At 40.5% G+C, this 26,510-nt stretch overlaps 1 protein-coding gene across 3 annotated transcripts in view; it reads right to left on the bottom strand.

The window, feature by feature from the left end:
* The window catches only part of PGM5 (phosphoglucomutase 5), a 136,289-nt gene that overhangs the window by 83,967 nt on the left and 25,812 nt on the right, over positions 1-26,510 (bottom strand). For all 3 annotated transcript variants that reach the window (XM_045021932.1, XM_045021931.1, XM_045021930.1), the window contains 5 exons: positions 21,978-22,140; positions 17,861-18,007; positions 14,144-14,269; positions 12,306-12,496; positions 11,314-11,468 (listed from right to left, as the gene is read on the bottom strand). In XM_045021932.1, the coding sequence (XP_044877867.1) occupies positions 11,314-11,468; positions 12,306-12,496; positions 14,144-14,269; positions 17,861-18,007; positions 21,978-22,140 (782 nt within the window). The remainder of the gene's footprint in view (positions 1-11,313; positions 11,469-12,305; positions 12,497-14,143; positions 14,270-17,860; positions 18,008-21,977; positions 22,141-26,510) is intronic.

Genomic DNA, 26,510 nt, shown 5'->3' with positions numbered 1-26,510 from the left:
ACACCCAGCCAGCTATTCTGGCCAGCAAGTAGGGAGTAGAGCTAAGTCTCTGCCATCTCCTCCCCTCTTGCTTATAATGGAGTCTGTGTGTTTCACCAAACTCAGATCCAAGTAGGGAGGTTGGCAGGAGGGGAGGGACTTACTCTTCCTTATTCTACTGCTCAGCAATAAAATGAAAACTTAGCCCTAGTAACACACACAATCCAAAATTATACAATCCTGCCGTATGCTCTCTTTGATTCAGTTCCTTTCTTCCTAGGAGCTGCATCTGTGTAGTACAGCCATTGCAGAACCTAAGATGCACAGTTGATCACAATCCACTCCTTGTGGAAATTTCCAAGATGTTCAAAGACTCTCATTCTCACCTCTGACTAACAATACATTTGGTGGCATTCCCACAGCTGTCCCGGGACATGTTATGAATAAACCCTCATCCTCGGCACAGCTTAAATTGCACAAGCATAATGACAGCTCCCCCTCGCTCCATTGTGATGTTGGGGATAGCAGTGCTAGGATTATTCTGAATGGTTAGATGGTAACAACTAATATAAAGGGGGAAACTCACCCTATTTTTTCATACCATTCTCTTCTGTGGAGTTGGCTCTCAAATTATTTTTTTCTTCATTTGTCAGAAAGTAATTAAACCCAAAGCTCACCCTAAAACAGACTAATTGTGACTTCAAGCTGTTCCCGCTCTTTTAATGTGTGATAGGTGACTACAGATTTAGAAAAAATGATGATGAAATGCAAAAGAACTCGAACAAATTCTGCCTGCTCTGAGTTTTATGAGGCTTAGGTGAGTGTACAAGGGAATTGTCAATAGTTGCCCAGGGAATTCTTGGCCTATCACAGCTGCTTTGAATTAACATTCAAAACAACATTACAAAGAAATCAAAACACCTCTCTCTGAAGCAGGGCGGGAAGTCTTGTTTCCATGTGGAATCTCACACTACAGATATGTTTCTTCAGTTCTGACAGGCTATTAGTTTGCAGTTGAAACCTAAGGAGTGTTCTTGACTAAAAGGGAATGGTCATTAATATATCTGCCTGAAAACTAATCTCTTAAGGAAGGGGAAAAAACTCACATACATCCGAAATGTGCACTGCCATGACCATGGCATGAAGAAATGTGTTCATCAGTACAAGCTAGGATAATGAGGCTGTGGACAGACAGCCAAAAACACAGCATGCCTATCCAGGCAAAATCTAACTAGATGTAACACACTGCACCAAGTAATATCACATCCTGCATCAAAGGCAACAAAGAGGAGTTGGATTTGCTCCCTTGGAGATATTTAGAATTTATAGATCATTACCACTCTATCTGCATATTTAAGAAACATCCACTGATTAAACAAATTGGATCTGTTGCCAGCATGTTATACAACATCCAATGGTAGATAGATACCACCAAGCAAAACCAACATGCGCTGCTAGAGAAGAAATTAGTTGAAATGAAATTCTCTCTCTCTTTAAATCCTCTTTGACAGGTTATTTTTGTGTAACCAAAAGAATTAGCTCCTTAATGTGAATGACAGCTGGTACAATGAAATTTTACATTTGTTTATAAAGGTATATAGGTGTATATAGGACCCACACTAGCAGCACCTAGTTTGCATCAGTAGTACATTTGCTAACATAAAAGTTTGTGATATCAAGTTTTACAAGGCCCAGTTTTTATACATTATTCCTTGAATGTGCTGAACTGTGTTTTTGAAGGCTTGGTGCAGTTGTCCTTCTGATTAACCAACTTTCTGACAGTAATATTCCATTAGTGCTTCTGCTCAGTCTAATTTAAAACCTGTATACAATTGACTTAGCTGGCATCTTTAAAAATGTACAGCAAGTCTACTGCAGATAAGAGAGAGAGAGTGAGACTGACTTATCTTTCTTTGGTAGTGTCTGCAGGAACAACGTCCTGACTTGCATATATACTCAAATCACACTCACATCTCTACTGAGATGTCATGCACATGGAAAGTGGGATTTTAACCTACTTGCAGTCTTAATTTGGGAAGGGCCCACTCATTATTCAACATAAAGGACATTTTAAAATCAAATGCCATTGAGGGAAGGGTGCAAGAGTTTAGGATTGTCAGTCTCAACAGTGTCCTTTATGCTGGGTAGCTTTTCATTTTAATTAAAGCTAGATAATACTTAAAATATACATGAAATAATACAGAAAAAAGGAATCATAAAAAAACTATAAGTTGTAGAAGTACAAAAAGACAGCAAAAATCCATACGGTAGGTATAATTAAGAACTCCTGGATAGATTTTTGTCAAAGCTATTACTAAATAGTGGGTAGCACATTGTGGGATTGTACTAGGAGGCTTTGCTGCACCATTGCAATGGCACATTGGCGCTTGCTGTCTACAGTGGCACTACAACAGCTGCTGAAGCACGCAGTGCTTAGCTTTGCTCAGAACAAATGCAATCACAGTGGTATTGTGAACCTCTGTGCATCATTGCAAACACTTGTGTGCAGACAGATGACATTTTACAGATGTGCTAGAGGGTTGCAATGGTGCTTTTAACACTATAATTCCCTGACCCTTGTTCTTCTGCTGTAACTACTAAACTATTCTACCTTTCAAATCTACACAACTTTCTTTTTAATATAGAAACCACTTTCACTTCTCCGGAGGTACTCATTTCAGAGAGCATTAGCTAAATGTCAGTGTTCTATTTGCTTTGGATTTGCCAGTTGTGCAGAAATTAGACACTAAAATACACTTTGTTATGATAAAGATTTGGTAAACAGGGTGTACCTTCATTTTATACACAACACACACCAAACTCATGGCAAGTGTTGCCAGAGAAATGAAGCTCGATGTATGGAGTCTCAGGGGGTAGACACTGCCACAATCCTGTTGATGTTGGATCACACTAAAGCAGATGTTTCCTGTCAACTGCTACACTTTCCCCAAAGTACATATTAGTATATTCAAACAATCACTTCAACCAAACATATGTCAAGGACCTCTATTTAAACATCTTAACTGAATTCTCTTGTAATCCAGTGTTCCATTTGTTAGTACCGTATTCCTAAGCAACATTAAATCCTCTGGATTACCGCGTCCTTCTGTTTAAGTTTAATAATGCACAGCGAAAAACTATTAAACAACACAGCCCCGCATACAGAAGAGAACACATTGACATGGCTGCATCTAACTTTCTAAATGCTTTGGAATGTTTCACATACCATACGGGGTCTTTATAAAATGAAAGGAATGATTCAAGGGTAATTATTTACACTAAATTGTGGCTGGTCTTCATGTAGCTGCACCATAAGGACAGCCGTGATTACAGAGAGGAACTATGAACTCCCCACCACCACCCGTTAGTACTGCCTCCAGTCAAGAATCACAGTCCCCATTTTCTAGATGTGCAGGGATACTACTGAGTTGATCCTCTCCCTGTCTGAGGAAACAGCACGATGGCTCCGCCCCTCCCATAAACTGGACAGTAGAGATGGTTGGTCTATTGAAGGAATATACTCTCTCTCTCTCACACACACCACACACACATCCTCAGTGCAACTGGGTAGCCCTGCAAGGCCTCCTGGTGCTTTTCCTTGGCCAATGTAACAAGCATTTTGTTACTTCATTATTCAGCTGCATTTTATACCTAATCATTCTAGTTGATACCAGGAAGAGGAGATACTACTTATTACTATAGATAGGCAAACCATTTATGATGAAAAAAGAATTAGCCCAAATTGTCTTTCATCCCCTCAACAAAATCCACACTTTTTTTGTAGTATGGCTCAGTTTAGAAAGTCCCTTTCTTAGGATCTGATTCCACTGAAGTCACTGGGAGCTTTGCCACAAACTTCAGTGGATGTAGAATGAGGCCCTTATTCCTAGCTTCTCTTTCTTACCTTGACACTCTCCCCACTGCTGCTTTTGCTGCTCCCACAAGACCCAGCTACAAACTCTGGCTATCATCTTTTTGACTCCACATTCTCTCTTGACAGGCATATCCAGACCATGATCAAACCTTGCAACTTCTTCCTGCATAACATTTCCAAGATCTACACCTTTCTCTCTTCCCATCCTGTAAAAACTGGTGGAGAGACACTGTATCATTTTAAGAGGTGCTGCAGTTCTGTCTTTTGTTTATGATGGTAGGATAATGAATATGTAATTACAGTCACTGTGCATAACATAAGGGAATACATTTGTTATTCTCTGGTTTTACTCATTGTTTTGATTATAGGGATAAGAGATGGCAATGTTGGGTTATTAATCTAATAACATTTTCATGTAATAGAATATTTTACAAATATTAAAAAGTGTGCTCAACCCTGTCTCTCTATTCCATCAAGTTTCAACCCAGAGAAATTCTTCTCAGAACATTTCTAAATGCCTGAGTAAAGGAAACACTGAGGCAACCTTAACAACAGTGGTCCTTCCAGGCACTGCTGTAATGAAATAATAAAATATAGCACTAATAACCTGGCAAGCCAATTTAAATATGAAATGGCTAGTAGTATGGCTAGCAGCCCTTTGCCAAACCTCAACCGTCTTCTCCCAATGAAAGATGATGCTTCCAACTGAAGAGTGAACTGAGGGAGAAAAAACAATAAAACCCCCAGAGTATTATGATTATAGGTGGTAAGCATTTCATAAACAAGCTTTCCAAAGCCAAAATCTGATTTGGACTTCCAGGCTGGACTCTTGCTCTTCATTGCCATGCAGCCATGTGTTTAATGTGACTGGAAGCTTGAGTTTACTGCAGAATCGCCAGTTAAAAGGATGTTATCCAGAAGTATATGCTTTTTGTTGACTGAGTTACAGGTTAAGATTGTTTTCAATTTTCCCTTGGAATTAGCTGAGTGAAATGTCAGGTGCAGTGCCAAAAAAGGTTGCAAAGAGATTTATTCCAGCCTAAATCCAAAAGATTTAGACCACAATATTTTACAAAGGTTTAAGTCAGAAGGTTTTACACTTATTAGGGCCTTCTTGAACAACAGCAAAACCCTTTTTTAAATGCTAATGTTTTCCAACCAGTGTAACTATTACGTGAAAATATTTTTGTCACATAATTTCATTTATTGTGGAATCATGAATCTCTTTATTATTAAATCCCAGCTGCATATGTCTGAACTTAATGTTACTAACTTGTTCAAGAACAGGTAGATCTGTTTGTTAGCCTATAACGTTCCTTCTCCTCTCCAAAGTGCTGTTTCTGCTCTCTTAATGGATGCAACAGATGCATTCAAGAAAGATTAGCAACCACTGCAAGTGCGTTACAAATGTGTCCATTTTCCTACCCATTTCTGAGTATGCTTTATTTCAAATTATTTCTGAGCTTCCAATGCTAAAGCTTCGAAGTACATAACACAAAAAAATAAAGACTATTGATTGATATAAGAGATTAGAAATTATTTGATTTCTTGTTTTTTAAAGTATTCTTCCCTGTTGCTAACAATGTCTTATTGTAATTCTCCCTCTGACAACAAACTTGTTAACCTCAGGACATTTTCAGGCACTGGCAGTTGTCCATATTCAGAAAGAATATGGTTCTGAGTTAGCCTTGAGCATCCTTTCCCCTCAGTTATGTCTTTTATGTCCGCAATATATCATACTAATGACTAAAACTGCAAAACCATGAGGTATTACACACATGTTAAAGGATCAGATTCAAAACTCATTTATACCAAAGTAAATCTGGAATAAATCCACTGATTTTAATGGAGTCACATGAATTTACAATGGCTTACCACTTAGTGGCCATGAGAATGAATGTAACACATTGTAAACAAGAAGCAGGCAACATTATCGCCTGCAAATGTAAACAAACTTGTTTGAGCGATTGGCTGAACAAGAAGTAGGACTGAGTGGACTTGCAGGATCTAAAATTTTACATTTTTTTTTATTTCTGAATGCAGTTTTTTGTACATTTCTACATTTGTAAGTTCAACTTTCATGATAAAGAGATTGCACTACAGTACTTGTAGGTGAATTGAAAAATGATACTACTTTTGATTTTTTACAGTGCAAATACTTGTAATAAAAAAATAAATACAAAGTGAGGACTGTGCACTTTGTATTCTGTGTTGTAACCAAAATCAATATATTTGAAAATGTAGAAAACATCCAAAAATATTTAAATAAATGGTATTCTATTATTGTTTAATTGTGTGATTCGTTTTTTTAATCGCTTGACAGACCTAATTACAACTAGTGCAGGGTGAATAATTTATAGCAATTTCTTCAATAAAGTTTGCTATTTCTTCTGTTAAAAATCACTATCCAAAAATGATTCATGATTTATTTCAGCAAATAATATTAGTTTCCAGATGGTTCCAGTTTAAAATTTGCTTTCCATGAGTATTCTCACTAAGTTTGTTTTCTACATTATGTAAAAGTGAACATAAAAGGGGCATAAACAAAGATTACTTTAAAAAATCTGAATGACTATTCACAGAAAATGTATTACGCTCAGAGGTGAAAGTAAGCCAGTACAGTCCAATATGCTATGCAGGACTGGACCAGCTTCCCCAGTGGTGATTTAAAGAGCCCAGGGCTCCAGCTGCTGCGGGGAGCCCCAGGCCCTTTAAATCACCGCCGGAGCTCTGGCAGCCAGGCTTGGGTGGGGATTTAAAGGTGCCGGAGCTCTGGCCGCTGCGGGGAGTCCTGTACCTTTAAAGCGCTGCCGGAGCACCGGCAATGGGGCTTGGGCGGCGCTTTAAAGGGCCCAGGGCTCCCTGCGGCAGCCAGAGCCTCTGGCTCTTTAAATCACTGCTGGAGCCCAGCTGCCGGAGCCCCAGGGCTCTGGCAGCTGGGCTCGGGTGGGGACTTAAAGGTCCTGGGGCTCCTGCCACTGCAGGGAGCCCTGGGCTCTTCAAATCACTGCTGGAGTCCTGCCGCCGCTACCCTGGGGCAGCGGCGGCAGAGCTCCAGCAGTGATTTAAAGGGTCAGGGGCTCAGCTGCTGTGGGGAGCCCTGGGCCCTTTAAAGTGCCGCCAGAGCCCCAAGCTCCAGTGGTGCTTTAAAGGGCCCGGGGCTACTCGCAGCGGCCGGAGCTCTGGGCCCTTTAAATGCCTGCCCGAGCCCTGCTGCTGCTACCCAAGCGGCAGCAGGGCTCCAGCGGCGCTTTAAAGGACCCAGGGCTCCCCTCAGCGGCGGAGCCCCGGGCCCTTTAAATCACTGCCATAGCCCTGCTGCCCTGGAGTAGTGACAGCAGGGCTCCTGCGGTGATTTAAAGGGCCCGGAGTGCCACAGCAGCCAGAGCCCTGGACCCTTTAATTCGCCCTCGAGCCCCAGGGCTCCCAGCTGCCTCTGCAGCTGGTAGCTCTGGGGTGATATAAAGGCCCTGGGGCTCCCAGCCACAGCCCCAAGGCCTTTAAATATTGAAAGGCCTCGTCTCTTCCTGTTGAGGCCCTGCCTCTTCTGGTTGAGGCCACGCCCCTGCTCAGGACTCTGACGTACTGGTAAGTCCTTTAAGTTACTTTCAACCCTGATTATGGTATCACATTTTTAGCACAGCAGATTCTCTGTGGTCGACCTCTGATCTCAAACAATATAGATGAAAAGTGTACGTTAACTACAAACGCAAGATTCACTTTGTGGACACTGAATTCTGATCTTGCTGGATCAAGGAGGTTTCAGGAGAGATGTGGAAGCTTATTTTAACCAAGACCTACAAGGCCATCATGTAGCTTTTACTCTTAAGCCTTAACAATTCATATTTCTTATAGTAACTAACAGCATATGACACAGGAGTCGTCTTCTAAGGACAGGCATGAGATCATTTCCTTGTCTTCTGCCAGCACTAATGTTCATGGTATACACTTTAATTACCCCAGGTTTCCTTTCCAGTGCATGAACTCACAAACAGTTTTATGAGTGAATACGCAACGTGGTTCCATCAGAGCTGTCCCCAGAGTATGGCAGGCCAGCCCACTAGAAAGGCATAAAAAGGACCAACAAAAGATAGACTGTGCAGAATGAACAAATATATCTCCCACAATAGACAAAAAGTTACGTCTTTTAAAATATTAATTTCTTAAGAATGTCAATTTTGTCTCTATTTACATAAATATACATTGAGATAATAAAGATTAATATTAAACACCGTATTTTTTTGCTACTCCCATGTAGAACTGCACAACTTTTATTTTTAGGTTCTCTCTTGTGACTGTACAGGGAATGCACTCTGCCTTCAAAAAGGCAATAGCTTTCCTAGTTCTATGATCATGCATAGGCTACACAATAGGTGAGTTTCTATAATTTTTTCTTTCAAGTTAGCTATTTAACCCACAGCAATGGAAGTACAGATGCTGTAACCATATAAATCTTGATTCTCTACTTTCTTCCACCCATTTTACATTGGTATAATTCCATTGACTTCAACAGAATTGTTCCTAACTTACACGGTTTTAAATGAAATCAGAATCTGGACCACAGTGAAATCTACATCATAAACCACTTCCTTAAGCATCCCCACTCTTAAAAACGATTTCAGACTATGCACAAAGATTTCAGATACAAGTTTTCTAAAATGCTGTAAAGATTGCCTCTTCTATACAACCAATTTTTGCTGTAACTTGGGTGGTCATTTAAGGCAAATTTCACTGTAAAACTTGGAATCAGTGATGGCTTGGCCATTCATTCAGGAAACTCTTCTTTGGAAAAGGCATTTGTGATACTGCTTGCAGTGTTCCAATGCACGTACTTAGCACGCACATGGAAAAAGTGATTTGCAGTAGATAAAGTACTAACCATTTATTATTAAACCTCAGTTCAACTTTAAAGTCTAGCTTGGAGTCCTAAAGAAAAGGGTTTCACCATGTGCACTCACTAAAGTAGCCCTTTAAAAAAAATCACACATATTAGTCAGGACTTGGGTATCAAGGCAATTGAACCACTGGATCTCAGGGCTCTAGCAAGTCAGTAAGAAAAATCAAACAATTCAGGCTGTCTTAAGCCACAATGGAAAGTGGCAAACTAGAGGACTCCAGCTTCTAGCACTTGTAGTCTTCAAGGAAAAACAAAAACAATCCTAAAGCAAAAGCAAACAAACAAACAAAAATTACACGCACCATGTATGCAGTCACTAGACCTAATGTTAATAAACATTTGTAGGAATGGCTGGGAAAATTTGTATATCCTTAACTAAAGTCCATCATTATCAACCACTCTGTTTTATTTTATAAATAAGCCTTAGCCCCATAAAAATAACACTGGTAATGTTGAAACAAATTAAGCAGTAACTCACTTGAGACCATCTGGAAACCAATAGATCAAGTAAACATGGTCAAGAATCTATGTTAACTGTTGAGAGTGTTGCTGAGGTGGACTTCAGTACATGCATAGCCTCTAATACATTTAGCTACAACTGGGGGGGGGGGGGAAGGCAAATGTGTTTAAAATGTCCTAGATATCCTGAACTATAGGTCCAACATGTCTCTTCTCTATTTCCTTTACTGAAACCATAGTATCTCATGATAAAGATAGATTCCATTTTCAGAGACCTACATGAAGTGTGTGTTTGAGGCGGGAGAGGGGGAAAACCTGAATATACTGCATAATTTCCTTAAAGCCTCAACATTTACATACAGCAGGGAAAACTTCTCTGAAAAATCCATCAACCACCAAGGGCATGTGAATTGTCAACTTTAAAAGCCGTTGTCAGTTTCAGAAGTCCCATGAGTAGGGACCACACTGTATTACTATCCTTGGTTTTTGGATAGGCATTAATCTTTTCATGCTATTAATATTTCATTTTTTAAACAACTGTTTCCTGACTAGACACCATTTGGTACAGACAACCACTTATTTGTTTATCAGTCCTAGGATAATATACGTTTGGACACCACCTGTTCAGATTTCAGCTGGTCGGAATAATAAATGCTATATCTCAACTGATTATATATAATCTTTTAAAATGTTCACTTAGTGCTGCATTAGGCCTTCATCTTTCTCTCTCTCTAACCTTCATAAATATTATCAGCAGGGCTGTCAGGTTTAGTCTTAAACCAATATTTATTAGGAAATGGACTAAAGTAATTATGGTCAGGAATTACTGGTAAATGGTTATTTCCTGTTTCCTGCCAGTCTGCTTTGCCTCAGGTTTTGTGCTGTTTCCATCCTAATGAAGGACGGGCAAATTAGACTATTATTTTATCCAAACTACTTGAAAGTTGAAGCAAAATTTTGAGATATGTGAAGGTTTTATAACTTTTAAAATAAGTTATAAAAACAAACAAAATAAGTTATAAAAACTTATTTTTTGCATACTTTTTATTTTCTTAAGTTTTTTGGAAATGGAACCACCAAAATACCACATAAAGTTGCTGGGTATCACTGTATTTCCAGTCCAACCAGAAGCAGGAGGTATCAGGAATATCCGGAGATAGTCTGTTCTTGGATAATTCCCAATCCAGTTTTGCAGAGGCAAGAGACTGTGTAATGCAGTTCTGATTGGGATTACAAATCTGAATTTTTAGTTGTTTATTCAAACTGAAACTTTTAAAGATCCTCAGTTCACTGATACTGACCAAAAGCAGGGATGACTGACCAAAGGCAGGGATGACTGGAACATGCATAATGCAAAATAAAGGTGCCATAAAATTGGTTTCTCCAGTTAAGCAATTATTTACCAATAAGTTCACCCTAAAAACTTCAATCAAAAGTTGTCAAAAAGTTTAGAAGGGCTGATCACAAGATTTCACAGTTTTGTAGGCTGCCATATAAACTTGGTGAAATTTGTTATGGGTTGTGTTAAATCCTCATTCAAAGATGCTCTTAATTTAAGATAGTTATAAGAGACAGTTAAGGGGCCACTCCTAAAACAAAGTCTAATGGAGTTTGCCCAGAAAGTAGCACCTTGTGGGCATCGGTTTCCACTTGGTATTGTGAGCAGGTGTGTGAGTAGGTCGGGGAGAGAACACACAGAAACTGAGAGCAGACAAGAACAGATAGAGAGGTAGAGGCTAAAAAGCACAAAAGACAAGCAGTAACCTATGAGCACAGCTTTTCCCAGGGTCACTCTAAAGAGAGAGTTTTTGGCCAAGGTGTGTTGGCTAAAGAGACTTGGGGCTATATACTAAAATAATGCTCCTTTTGGTATTAGTTCCTCTCATGTTCAGAGAAGCAGAATTTTGTACATCCTTTGTAAATAAACAAGATGGCATCAGAGAGAATACCACACTCCATCAATTTCTACTTCTAACTGGAAAATCCCCAGGGCTCCAAAATTTGACTAGCTGCTTGCCTTGAAAAGGGGAAAGAATATCAAAGATGGAAGAAGTCACAACTAATGTCAAAACCATGATGATAAAAAGAAAACTTGCTCTCTTACCTGTCCAGTGCTGTGCTGGTAGGCATGCTTCTACCGAACCCTCGAACACCCATCTGACGGAAATATGGAATGCAAGAAAGATTGGCAGCAATAACTGCCAGTGAATCAGAAGGGTTCACGAAGAAACCATTTTGACCTAGGATCATATAGCGGTCCTGAAGAGACAAGAAAGACAAAAAGTGTCAGAGAGAAATCAGGTTGAGTAGCTCATCCCCATGATCACTGCAAGCTTATCATCTCCCTATCAAACCACATCTCTTTCCAGACCAATGAATCAAAATTCCAAGGTGCTCCCTGGTTCCCGTCTCCTACATGGCATTTTGATGGGCTTGTGGCTACTCTAGTGTAAGATAATCTTCTTGCTGATGATATGTACTAGCTAGAGACAGGCAGTTAATTTGTATCAACTGAATACTGACAACAGTAAATGGCTTTTGTACCTCAATAGCCTCTTTGTCCTTTTCTTCCTCCCACTCTCTCACCACACATACATACATCTTAAGAGGATACCAAGTTACTGCTGTAATACTTTGCTGTTTACATTGCTGGTAGCAAGAATGTAAGATTTAAAAAACACACAGAGCTTGTGATTCAGTGCCTGTCTTAAGTGCAGAAAATTCACTTAGCTGAAGCACAAAAGGAATTTTAGAATCTCAGCCAAAATTAACTTCATTTAGTTGCTGGTTACTAAGACAGTCTCCCTCATTTACATATGCTGCATTTTTCCTATCTGAGAAATTATGCAAACACTAAGACAAATTGGGCCAAATATTTAGAGAGTCCTCAGCCTGCCCTACAAATTTGCAGGTGCAATCAACTGAAGGCACAAATTATATCATTTGGGCTTGATTTGTGGGTACAACTGCTATCATCTGTGCATGCAAATAACTGCGTTCTCAAAATTAGGGCCTATTATGCTCTTCAGTGTCTAACAGATGCACTAGCAAAGATGACATCTTTGACCCAAAACCCAGATTGCCTGAAATACTTACTCCATCAGCATCAAAAGCAGCTCCAAATCCATATTCTCCTCCTTTCATAGCCTCCAGCAGGGTAGTTGCGTATGTTAAGTTTGGGTCAGGAAGTTGCCCACCAAAATCTTCCAGAGGAATACAGTTTATTGCAGAATTTGCAGGAGCTCCTAATTCGTCACACAGGACTCTCCTTACATAGGGTCCCATAACTGCAAAAGGAATTTACCAACCATTTTCAGGAGCATACACACTTCAAATTCCAATATTCACAACAGCATGGAAACTTAATAGAAGACTTAACTAGTGCATTCACATTGCACACATATCTCTGTCATACCAACTGAAAGAAAAACAAATATTTCACTGAACACTGTGTAATTCCCCCTGCTCCCTCCAGGGTTATCAGTGGGAACTCTGTTAGCTCAAATGGTAGACATCCATGCTTTTGCTACTGAGTAACTCTGTTAGCTAGTAACAGTAGTAGGCTCTTATCCCCTATGTGGGTTGACCACACACAGTTATCATACATACTTAGGCCTTGTCTTCACTAGGAAAAAATAGTGTTATCTAATACATAGTAACCAACTCATGGTAAAATCCTGGACAAAGCAGTTGTAGTTTTAACATGTGTTATCAGGTCAGGGTAAATATTAAGGGAATAAACACATTGGGAGCATTTACATTGACCTGATAAAACATTAAAATTACAATTGCCTTATCCACACTATCTTACCACATTAGTTACCACATGCTAGCTAACGTGATAAAAAGCCACTTTTTCCTAGTGTGAATGCATTTTTATTATGCATAGTTTGGCCATCTATACCAGTAACTAAAATTTTGTGTGTGTCATAAGTGACAGCCATATAATCCTCCATTCCTCAGCCACGGAATTTGTATTCAAAAAATCTCTTGAGTATTACCAATGCCAAATCCCCTACCATTAAACCCTAGAAAAAATCTTAAATTAAAATGGAGCTGTTAAAAATACAAACTGCATTTATTAGCTAGTGATCATGATGCACAGCCACTTGTGAAACTGCTCCTCTCCACCATTCTCTTCTAAATAAAAACAAAATCTTTTAAGCTTAATGCTCATTAAAGGAGTCATATTGAAAACCTTGGAATTTATTTATCCACTGAATAATATCAGTGCAAACTTTCCTGCACCTCGACCTGAAGAAGGTCGTCCAGTCACCATATCCAGCCTTCTGCCTCTGTTGAGATGACCAATGAGTACAAATTAATGTAAATTGTAATGGTATGTTTATTACATCTGTACATAAAAAACCCTGAGACCAGTAACTTGTTTTACATAAATCACCTATTATCAGATGGCAATGAATTCACTAAAATCCTGTAACAGAATTGAGTTAGTCACCTGAAGATGAAAAAGTCATTCTCTCTCGCTCACTCTCTCATACACACACACACACACACACAGTATATCTTCCTTATTCAGAGCCTTCAATTACAGAAAAGGTCTGTATCTTGTAATTTTAAACACAATATGCAATGATTTATAAACCACATTACATTTTAGATGTATCATATTTGTTCAGAAAACATAATTAACTGTTATTAACAAGAGAGCACATTCCTTTAATAAGTTCTCTCTTTTTTAACACGCACTATGATAATTTATTCCACAAGCTGTTTTTGCTACAATGATCAACCAAATCCTGCACTCCTTTCTCAGGGAAAACCCCCATCAAAACCAACAGAGCAAATTCCAAACAGGAATATACACTGTCAGTGAATATTAGCACTACATCATAATAAAATACCTTGAAATAGTTTACAGTATTGGGTATGTTTTAACTTTTCTTACCAACAACAGAAACTCAGAATCCTACCTCCATTCATGGCATCGATTCTTATCTTAAGCTGATTGGGTCCAGTCAGCAAGCTTCTGATCATGTTAAAGTCAAAGATAGTTCGAAGAAGATTGAGGTAGATATCCACTGAATCCACTATTTCAACTGGGGAAATAAAGCGAAAGAAATTACTAGAGTTGACCACATAGACAGATGGATAAACTGATCACTAACCTCTCTCCAAAGACACCTAAACAATCCATTACACACTAAACAAGACCAGATCATGCAACACTTAGGAATCAAAAGCTTGATTCAAAGTCCACTTAAGTCAACTGAAAGACTCCCACTGATTTCACTGGGGTTTGGATCAGGCCTCAAGTCCTGTGTAAATCAGTGGAGCTTTGCCTGCTTAAGAATTGCAGGACCATAATGTATTAAGGGTCTGTATTACTGTGAATGTATTTCAATAAAATACAATACACTGAAAGAAAAACTTCATTTTACATTCAAAATATCTTGACAACTTTTTCAGTTGGCATCAACATATAAAAATGGATCAAACTACACAAGACTGGTCTTAAAGCTGTGAAGGTATTGATTCCTAGAGAAGAACTACACCAAGAAAAAGGCAAGCCATCAACTGCAATTTGTCTTTTCATGTGACTTCCCAAGGTCCAAATTTGGAGGGGGGTGGGGGGGGAGGAATTATAGGCCAGCATCCTGCTCTTTCTCCTCTGCTGCCGCCTCCTCCTCACAAACCTAATCCCAGCCCAGTGCAGAGGATGGGCGCATTTGAAATCAAGCCTGCCCTGCATTCACTCTGCAATGGCAAGTGATGGAGGGGTGGGGAAGGTAGGGAGCTGCAGCATGGGGCTGTGGGGGGGGGAGACAGAGCCTGTGCTGGCACCACTGGGGCAAAGATGCCCTGTCCATACACTCCTGCCCGTTACAATAGCAACTCCCTCCCAGAGATGAGAGGGAAGGGAGTGGGAGGGGGAGCAGGACTGGCTGTGCGGCAGAAGGGGGGTTGTCCTACTTTTGTGCTGTTTCCTTTGTTCAAAATAAACAAGTTGAAAATAAGAAACCATAACCTTTTTCTTTATTTGTCTGCAATCTTTGCATGAGTGAATCTCTCAGTATCTGTATTATCTGGTATATAAAGTGCCTGGAGCATCATCCTTAGCTAACCAGCAAACAGGGTGTAGATCCTGCCAACTATGCCACTATGATGCTTCCTTGGGGGTACCCAGGGTTGTGAGGCACCTCCCCTTAGGGTGAGGAAGCCTTGTCTGTGCCTGTTGTGGGTCTATTCCCAACAGCACTAGCCTCTGGTAACACAAGCACTGCCTTCCAGGCCTGTGCAGGTTAGCAATAGGCACACACCAATCCCCGAGTCCTCCGAGCATCCTCCTGGAGTGCCCACCCCTGATCCACTGGACCACTCATAACATTCCCAGATCAGCTCACAAGGGAACAATACACCCCAGTTTACCAGTCACCTTAGATTATGCCTCCACAGCACTCAGATATGTTTATAGTAAAAACAAGAAGTTTATTTAACAAAGAACAGAGATTTAAGACAAAGCAAGTAGAATTAACAGAAACAAATGGTTACATATAAAATAAAATCATACACACTTTTGAGAGCTAAACTTAACTAGTAAGACATTCCTCTATCTCATAAAGGGTAGCTCACTCAAAATCTCTCTCCCGGCATCAAACAGCCAGACCAGCTGTGATTCTCCATTCATAAGACAAGCCCTGCCTGTCTTCTCAGTGAAGGATGCAGAGTGAGTCGTGGTACCTCCAGTTATAGTCCAAAAATCTATAGTTTTCACTATGACTCCCTCCTGCTGATTTCTTTCTTTCTGTAAATTCCCTCTCTGGAAGATTTCACAATCCCCTCATTAGCATTTAGCTCAGACTGCATATGGGCATCCATTGTGAACAATACAATACACAGTTTACATATAGCCAGACAGACATCTCTTTCCTGAAAGAAAACTTGCCTAATCACCTTTTGGTTACCATCCCCAAGTCACCGATCTTAAGAACATAACTTTCAGTATATATCCATAACTCCTTACACATTATCCCTACATACATATTTTCCAATTATGATGATGATCAGTGTGACACAGGCTTTCAGTAGAGACTTCATGACACTCTTTGGTGAATTAGTATGTAGATACCCAGACCCCAGGGATCCCAGTAACCCTTATGCACCACTGTGCCCTCTGCCCATTAGTACCACGAGGTCTCTGGGTCACAGGGGAGGAGGCCTGGCTATGGGGCAGAGAGGGGAAGACCCTAAAATTCCTTCCCTCAAGAAAGCCTGAAGCCAGCTGGGAGGAGGATAAGGGAGTCGGTGCTCTGGGGAGGGTATAGTAAAGGGGCTCCCAGAAATGGGTGAGCATAGTGGCTTGTGGGTGGAACAGCAGGCGCTCCTCTGTGGTTTCTAACACTCTGTGGTTTTTAACTGTAAAACTCTAGAAAGCTAACTGGTTTGAAGTTCTATGCAAAATTGTCCATCAAGTTGTTTTTTATTGTATATTTAAATTCCAATCTGAAAATTTGCTCCCCTTTCCCCCAAGAAATATCTGAATTGGCACTACTGGCACTGTGACCCTATGTGCCAAGCAGCAATGTCCAGACTGCAGAGCCAGCCCCAGCCCCAGGGGACAAGACCTGCCGTTGCAGTGTGGGTGCCAGCAGGCTTGCCCTGAAACACACCCACACAGGAGGTCTTCCCAGTGCACTAGGCCTGCACCCACCTAAAACCTTCCCATGCCCACTGGGAAATGCTGCTGTATGTGACACACCAAGACCCATCTAGGGAATGGGACTTATTTAACACATCAGGCTGAGCTGTACAGGTATCCCATATACAAGCCAAATTTCTCATTCCTTCATAACTTACAGAACAGTTTAACAACAAGTATCAGAGGGGTAGCCGTGTTAGTCTGGTTCTGTAAAAGCAGCAAAGAATCCTGTGGCACCTTATAGACTAACAGACGTTTTGCAGCATGAGCTTTCGTGGGTGAATACCGAAGTATTCGGAAGCAAGTGCATCCGAAGAAGTGGGTATTCACCCACGAAAGCTCATGCTGCAAAACGTCTGTTAGTCTATAAGGTGCCACAGGATTCTTTGCTAGTTTAACAACAGGACATCCTACCCAACTTGGCCATTGGATCTACTCTCATGCTTAAAGTTAAGCATGTGCTGAATCAATGCCTTAGATATTAACTAGTACACTTAGACCTGATCCCATGTGGTGCTGAACCGCCTCCATATTTGGAGTCTGAGAGTGGAGGGCATGCCACAGCTTTCAGGCATGGACCTTTTAAGAGGGGGAAGTGTAGTCAAACAACACTCTAGCCGGGGTTATAAAAGTGTCCTTCTGGCACTTAAGAATTGTTGAATTGAGGCCTATCTAGCAAATTGCTTTATGCAAGTATTTGACTGTAATAGAATGGATGCTCACACTTGAAGTTAAGCATGTGCTTCAGTCTTTTCCTGGATTGGGGCTTTAATACACAAACTCTTAGCCTCAGTTTCCCCATCTGTAAAATAGAGATAAGATTTACTTACCTATTCTGCAGGGTGCTGTGAGGATTAATGTTTTAAGGCATTGTGAAGAATAATCTAAGCACTGTTTAAATACTTACATTATTGTCATTCTGCGGCAACTCTTTTTATAAACAGAATCTATGGATTTAGCATACAGCTTGGATAAAAACACAGGTTGGTACCTCGGAAAGGTTTGAATTTGTTCTCCAGATCAAATTCTTGTCTTCCCAGCCGAGATAAGTCAACTCTGAGATCGGGACAAATGGCATATTCCTCAAGGGTTTTGCTGATCTGATAGATTTTGTCTGAAACAGCATCTGGGGCAGGTCCTAGAAGACAAACATTAAGAAGCTTTTTTCTGACAATGGCTCACTTTCCAAATACAGAAAGAATCTGTTCTCTATTGTAATCGACTGCAAACAGCTCTGATGTGCTCAAAATAAACAAAAAAAACGGCTGGAGTAAAATACAGATTTTTTTCTACTTAAAGCAAAACACAGAGTTAATACATTTCTGGAAGAAATATAACACTGAAACCAGAATATATTTTTCTGATTTTTTTTTTTACTAATAAAAAACAGCATACAAATAAATCATTTTCAGGGGGAGGTGGGAGCCACGATCATTTGGATGTACTGCTAAAGAAATCTGCCATTCATTGACACTCTTCAGTAAATCTCAATATGCGTGTTGAAATAAAACTGGTATTTCCTGAGTTGCTTATCCATTTTTACAAATGCTGCAAAGATGTGTTTAAAAAGTCAAAAGTAAATTCAGGTCCAGGATAGCAGAGTGCAATGTACTTCTTCTGTCCAACCCAGTTCAGTTTTGACACATGTACGAAGCTCAAATAACTAAGAGTTTTAAATAAATTCCTTAATTTGCTAACATACAGATTGATCTGTAGTAAACATGTTAATCAAATAATATAATTCACATCTCAATTGTATATTAACTGATTTGCTAGTTTTGAAAATTGGGTGTATTTTAAAAGATGTTATAGCTCAAACAGAAGTCATGGGCTTAATGCAGAAATTGCTAGGTGAGGTTCTGTCATTTTCTTATGCAGGAGGTCAGATTTATTATCACAATGGTCACTTATGGTCTTACAATCTATGAATTTATAATATTAAAGCACAGTTCTGAAAAATGATTCTTTCTGCTCCCTTACAGACTTCCTTCAGTACCTTCATACACCTCTTTTACTTCTAATTGCACACCATTCCCAGTAATATTGTTGAATTCAGTGCAGCTTTGCCATATAAATTAGAGTATCAATCATGCCACATTAGTTAGGTGTAATGCATAATATTGTACAAGGGATCGTGGTAGCAGTACACACAATGATTGCTTAACTTCTTGTTATAATACGATCATTTAGCTAGGAAGAGACCTCTGCTCATTTCATTCCAACCCTTCCAGAGAGTCAGGACAGATTTCATTAGTCCTAAATCACTCTTGATAGATGGGTGTCTAGTCTAGTAATAATATTTCCAGCTAAAGTGATCCCACAGCCTCCCCTGGCAGCTTGCTCTCCTGCCTAACTGTTCTCATAGTTAGAAAGTTTTTCTTAATACTTAACCTATATTTTCCCAGCTGCAGCTTAAGCCTATTACTTTTTATTATGCCCTTGTTGACTAATGAGAATAATTGGTCTGTCTCATCTGTTCTTGAGGAGAGTTTTATTTTTAAAGCTTAATAAGCTATATGGATTTTGCTTAAAATACCAAAGCACGCAAAAGAAAAAAACTTCAACTGTTACACATCTGTCAGGCAGATTCTGGGGGGAGAGGATTTAAGTTTGCTGAGACAGTCTGCCCAGTGGTTAAGCCATGAGACTTTTGTGCTTTAGTCCTGACTCTCCTACTGACTTGACGTCTGATGTTAGGCAAGCTACTTAACCTCTCTGGGATTCAGACATGGGCTACGCACAAAGTTGCACTGGTTTAGCATCACACCTTTAGTGTGATGCAATTGATACAACTACTGTGCATAGAAAAGCCCTAACTTTCTCTATTTCCAACATGAAGATAATACATAGAGCTGGGTAACATCTGATATTTTGGCTTGCTGGCAGTTAAATAAATAAATAAAAATGTGTTTCAGGTCAAATTAAATGTTTCATTCAAACTGACACAAACATTTCATTTTGATCTTGAGCATTTTTACAAGTTGTGGAGGTTTTATAATAAAATTGACTAAACAAGAAGTTGTTTCAAATTGAAAAGTCAAAATGCTAACGTTTGCAAATGTTGAAACAAAATATTTTGACTTTTTCAGAATTCTTCTCTTTTTTTGGATATCATCAGAAATTCATGAATCATTTCGGTGTCACCGAATCCACATTTCTTGCCAAGTATCAGAGGGGTAGCCATGTTAGTCTGGTTCTGTAGAAGCAGCAAAGAATCCTGTTGCAACCGAAGAAGTGGGTATTCACCCACGAAAGCTCATGCTGCAAAACGTCTGTTAGTCTATAAGGTGCCACAGGATTCTTTGCTATTTCTTGCCAACAAATTTCAGTTGAAAATTTTGCCCAGTTCTAATAACGACATTCACTTTTGTAAAGGACATGAGATTTTCAGATGAAAAAGCACTGTAAGTGCAAAGTATTATTAATCATTATTGTGATGTATTTCGGAAGTATAAAACAAAGTAATAATATGATCTTTACAGGTGAATTTCCATGCTTAAGAAAATGAGGGACTAGACTGACTGTACTAGCTAAAGTTTCATCTCTTGTCTACACACAAATTATGTCACTTTAACTGTACCAGTGTATTTAAAGCAGTACAACCCTGTGCTTCTACCAAAATAATTTGTTCCCATACAGGAAGACAAGAGCACAGTCCCTTAGGTGCTTTTGAAACTCCCAACCTTAAAGCAAATGCCAAGATATGTACGATGGAAATGTGAGTAGAATAGGACTTTATAATGTTAAGTTCCATAAAGTGGGTGATAGCTCGCCTGGAGCAAGGTGTCTCAGGCTGCAAGTTTTCACTAGTCTTCTAATAAGAAATTAAAGTTAAACTCAAAGAATTGGCCACCTGGCCCTTTACATTTCAAAACAAAACACCCAGTCTGTTGCACCACTTAAATGAAGATGCAGTCTGATGGTTAGGCCCCGGCCCAGACCCAGGCCTGGGGCTTTGGTTTAGGACTGAGATTTTCATCTCCTGCCACAGATTCACCCACCACTTCCCCTTTGATAATGCAAGTGTTCTTCATTTGAACTGGTAGTTCCTGATTGGCTGTGTCCTTCTCCCAGCCCTTCTAGCTATTTAAATCTGAAATTTCACAGTGTTGTAACTGTAGGGATCCTGACCCAAAAAGAAGTTGTGGGGTGGGGTTGCAAGGTTACTGTAGGAGGGAGGGTTGCAATACTGTTACCCTTACTTCTGTGCTGCTGTTGGCGGCAGCGCTGCCTTCAGAGCTGGGCAGCTGGAGAGCGACGGGTGCTGGCCAGGAGCCCAACTCTGAAGACAGAGCCACTGCCAGCAGCAGCACAGAAGTAAAGATGGCATGGTATAGTATTGCCACCCTTACTTCTGCACTGCTGCCTGCAGAGCTGGGCCCTCGGTCAACAGCCGCCACTCTCTGGCTGCCCAGAAAGCAGCAGCGCAGAAGGAAGGGTGGCATGGTATGGTATTGCCACCCTTACTTCTGCGGTATTGCTGGTGGGACACTGCCTTCAGAGCAGGGTGCCCGACCAACAGCAGCTTCTCTCCAGCTGCTCAGCTCTGAAGACAGCGCAGAAGTAATGGTAGCAATATTGCAACCCTCTAAAATAACCTAGTGACCCCCTGCAACTCCCTTTTGGGTCAGGACCCCCAATTTGAGAAACACTGGTCTCCCCTGTGAAATCTGTATAATATATGGTAAAAGTACACAAAAGACCAGATTTCACAGGGGGATACCAGATGTCACGGTCCGTGATGTGTTTTTCATGGCCATGAATTTGGTAGGGCCCTACCTATCATACATCCACTGACACAGACTAAATGCAGTCTAAAAAACAGGAGGACAAATCCAGCAGCCCTTCTGTATATAGAACACCTATTGACTTCAGAGGGAGCTGAACTAACTGAGAGGTGTAGGTTCAGGGCATATTAGATTCTTTTTCATATAAAAATATATATAAACAAAACCTCTCCTAATATTGAAAACTATTTAGCATTCTACTAACACTGAAAAATCCATATAACAGGAAAACATAAATAGTTATAACCATCTGGCTATCCTTATCAACCTATTTCTACCTTTCTGAGATACAGTGATGTAATGTGTTATAAAAACACCTACCTCCATTGGAAACATTAAACTTGACTCCAAATTCTCCTCCAGGTCCTCCAGGACTGTGACTAGCTGTTAGAATAATTCCGCCAGCTGCTTTGATCTTTCGGATAATACATGAAACAGCAGGTGTGGATAAGATGCCATTCTGGCCAATAACCAGTCTTCCAATCTAAATGAACCAGAAAAATAAGTCTAATTACACTTGAGTGATGCTTGCATTTCATCTCTGAATGTTACCAACTTGCTAAATAATTATACCTATATATAATATATAGAAACATGGCTCAATTCCCAATGTGGCTGGAAGCCCAGACCTATAATGCCAGTATTTAAGCTATCTCTGGAACAACTACTGTATAACTAAGAATTCTGGGAGTTAATCTGTTAGACCTCTGCTGGTGACAGACAATGTTTTGAATTTAATAGTGTGAAGTAGCCATATGTGGTCAAACTGGCTACTCCTCGTAAACAAATATTTCTTACAAAGATACAAATTATATTAATATATGGTAGGACTGAATTTGACCTTAACTTTAAAAAATAAAAAATGTAACCCTCAGTAAAAATTCATTAACTTCACCTGTGCAATTTGCTGAAATACTTAATTAACTTACACAAATTGTAAAGCATTTTGGCACCAACTATTTTATTATTTAGATAGCATACTTATACCTAAATATACACAAATTAGACTTTTTAGACACTATTGGCCAAATTCTGCTTTCACTTACACAGCTGGGAAGCAGGAGGAACTCCACTGAAGTCAATGAGCAGGATTTGGTCTACAGTAGACAGTAAAGCAGGGGCACCCAAACTTTGGAGGGTCACACAGGCCATTTGCCAAGAACGATATTTAGGCCCCAGGCCTGCTATTGGATACACATAGGCAGAACTATGCACCTACACAGAGCCCCATGGAAATCTATGGGGCCTCACACAAGTGCAAAGGTCAACTTTGTGGATCTGATTGCAGGGTTGGGGCTTTAATTAGCATAATCTAGAGCAGATAGCAACTGCCTTTCACAGAGTGGCCTTTCAGCTGGATCAAGGAGATCACTGTATGCTAGCGCCTACAGTCTCTGTGAGTCATACCTCTATATCTAAGATAAGGACACCAATGCCCTGGCTGTAGAACACTGTGACCTTCATTTGGCCTGCAGGGTCACTCTTTGGCTAGTCCTGTTGAAAAAAGTGTGAACCCCAAGCTACATTTGAACACAAGAAGTTTCTGTCCATTCTTAAAATACAGCAACTTTTTAGGGGGCAGTTATTAAACATGGACTCAACACAGTCAGTATTAAGTGAAAATCCACCCCAAGGTTACAATTTTGAAAACCTTATTCTCATCCCTAAATGGACACTACAGTTACAGCTCAATATAAATATAATCCAGGAATCAATCATAAATATACGTACAGGCATTTTATAGAAGAGTTCTAGTCAACGGGAAACAGGCAGATGATAAAACCAGTGGGAGACGTTAATGCCACAGACGAATAATGAGGCATTTGTATGCAGAACATTAAAGGGACGTTGCCGGCTTGATTTTTTTTTTTTAAACAGACTAATTTTAAAAATGTCAGTCAGTGTCTCTTTAAAAGAAAAGGTAGTACAGGAGTACAGCTCCCCCTCCCCTGCTAAAAGCAGGAGACCTCTGTCTCCTGTCCCCTTCTCTGGCTTGGGGACAGTATAGATAACCCATCCTCATCGGCTGCTGAAATGGGGACTCACCAGGCAGGAAACTGAAGTGGGAGCAATTGAAATTCCCATCTTTCCTACCAACATGGGAAGCAGCAGCAGCATACAGTGAAGTAGAGATGTCCCTTATCTTGTCTCCTCTATATTAAGATCTGTTCCCTGCCCTTCCCTTCCCTCCCATTCTAAAGGCAGAGAAGGACAGAAGAAGAGACATGCTTCCCTTAACTTGCCCACCACTCCATGCGGAAAGAACTGTCATGGCCCTGGTCAGCTCCCTCTCCCCGCATGACGGTCCTCAGTGCGTGCATGCAAGACTGAATTGTGGAGAGACAAAGGGGAGAATGTGAGGTATAGTAGGATTGAGTGCTTGAGGAAGGAAGGAGAGTACAGATGTAGAGCTAGGCGGGAAACAGTTCTCCCATCTCATGAAACATTTTCAGAATTTGGGAAATGTTTCCCATTCTGAATTAGGATGAAAAGTCAATATTTCAAAAATGTTCATGAACCAAAAATCTGGGGGGCAAAATTGGTTCAGGTCAATTGAAAAGTTTCATTTCAATAATTTCAAAATCTTTTTATGTTTGAACTGGAAAACCAAACATTTTGATTTAAAAAATGTTAAAATGGTACGTTTCAACACTTCTGAACCTTTTTTTCAAAAATTGTGTCAAGAAATTTGTCAAAACTGACCTTTCCTACAAAAAAGTTGCAGTTTTGCTGACTCTGCATTTTTCAGTTTTCCAACCAGATCTATACAGAAGTGCCTAGAAGTGAAAAATTGAGAGTGCTACCTATGGAGAGGAATGGAGAAAGGGAGAACAGAGGGCAGGTGTATGAGCCTCACACTGGTTAACCATGGGTTAACAGGAGTCATTTAGGCCACTGGAGAAGTATTAGGCATAATAGGTGATCAAACCAGCTATGGAGGAGCTGGGCTTTCAATAAAGGGAGCACTGAGCAGCAGAGGAAAGGCTAGGGAGAGATCCAGGAGAGAGGTAACTGGGCATTTCCTCTCTTGGACTAAAGGCAGAGAGGAGCCTGGGAAGCCTGAAGCCGGAACCAGAGGGTCCCGAGCCAGGAGGTAGCCTGGTAGGCCAGGACAGTGAATCCTGGGCCCAAGTGACCATCATGAGTAGGAGTGACCCTCATGGGAGCCAGCAAAACTCAGTGATAGTAAAGCATAAGGGACATTTGGGACTGAAGTTTGAGGGTCTGCAGTGAGAGACAAAAGAACTCTGCAGCCACTCGCTGGGAAGCAGGGGAGTAGAAAGTGGAGAGACTTGTGGAAGGCCTGTATGTGAGGAGGAAGCCTGAGGAGAGAAGATACAGAATTGGAGCAAGGTCCTGTGGCTGATCCTGACACAACTGGACCTCTGGGGAGAAGCCCTGGGAACGGTTGCTTGCTTGTTACAAAGAGCCCAGGAAGGAGCTGAGGAAAAGGCCTAAAGAAAGGTTAATGGTAGGAAGGAGTCCAGGGAAGCAGCTGCAAGATGTGTGATAGAGCAGATCTTGGCTATCTGTCCTAGAGTCCCTGGACTAGAACTTAGTGTAGGGGTTGGGCCACTGGTAAAGTGGTGTAAAGCCACCTGACATAAGGGGATAAGGACAATTCCAAGCCTAGAGAGAAGGATGTGACAACTGGATCCAGAGTCACCTGACACAAGGTCTAGGAATTATTTGTTGGACTTTTGTTTGTTTGACTTTCCATAACCCTCAAAGGTGGGGCCTTAAACACGACCTGGCCACAGGGCCAAGTCACAAGACAAGAGACCACCATAGAACTGGAGCGATGGTTGGCGCGGGTACTAGAGAACATAGAACTGCTACACCAAACCCAGCCACAAGGGGGGCAAGCCAGCATGATTTGAGGGCTTCAATAACTCAGACATGGGTTAGGGGTTTGTTACAGGAGTGGGTGGGTGAGATTCTGTGGCCTGCGTTGTGCAGGAGGTCAGATTAGATGATCCTAATGGTCCCTTCTGACCTTAAAGTCTATGAGTCTATGATGGAAGAAGTGGTGGAAAACTTACTGATAGAGAGAGATGAAAAATTAAAGAAGAGAGGCAGACAGACAGGATGGGCAAAAGACTAGGGTTGAAATCCTGGAACCAGATTCACCCCCAAAATATTTGAGAGACATAGTCCAGAACACTGTAAAGGTTGCTAGTACTAGTGAGACTTTTCCTTCTGAACAAACCCTGGTTTTAGGTAATGAATCTCAGAAGGTTGTGAGAAAAGTATACGAAGCAATGTTGCTTCTTTTCTATTTTGCTTCTTAAAGGAAAGTTCATGATTAAATAGGAAATGAAGCTGTCACATCTTTTCAAATCAAAGTTGTGGGCACCATCAAGTCTTTATTCTTCAATAGTATTAGTTACAGCTGCAATAGGGAACTGTAACTCATGGTATGGTATCAGACACCAGGAAAGTGAGCAGGATGGCAAGTCACTTCTATTACAGATGTTGGATACACTGCATTCCATAGGGAACCCTGCTTCCTGTACTCTGGTCCTCCCTGAAATTCTTTCAACAGAGATCCTTGGTTATATATCACATTGGAAAAAAAAGTTCCCCAGCTTTTCAGTGCCAAGCACTTTGGAATTTTGTATCTTGAAGTATTTGAACTCTCTGAGGAATGTGACAGAGATAATTGGATGCTAATTCAACTTTTGCTACTGGCTGTTGGGTCAGTTATTTGTAGAAGGTGGAAAAACCCTGACTCTCCATCTATTTTGGACACAGTTCAACAGCTGGGACCTTTCAGCTCTGTAAAACCTGTGCAGCTGTACTTTGATAAGGCTTAAAAATTCACTCACCTAATGTGTGCGTCTGTAGATTATT

This window comes from Mauremys mutica, chromosome 6 (genome assembly GCF_020497125.1).
Source record: "Mauremys mutica isolate MM-2020 ecotype Southern chromosome 6, ASM2049712v1, whole genome shotgun sequence".
NCBI classification, from domain to species: domain Eukaryota; kingdom Metazoa; phylum Chordata; order Testudines; family Geoemydidae; genus Mauremys; species Mauremys mutica.
This window is presented reverse-complemented; position numbering and strand designations above follow the sequence as displayed.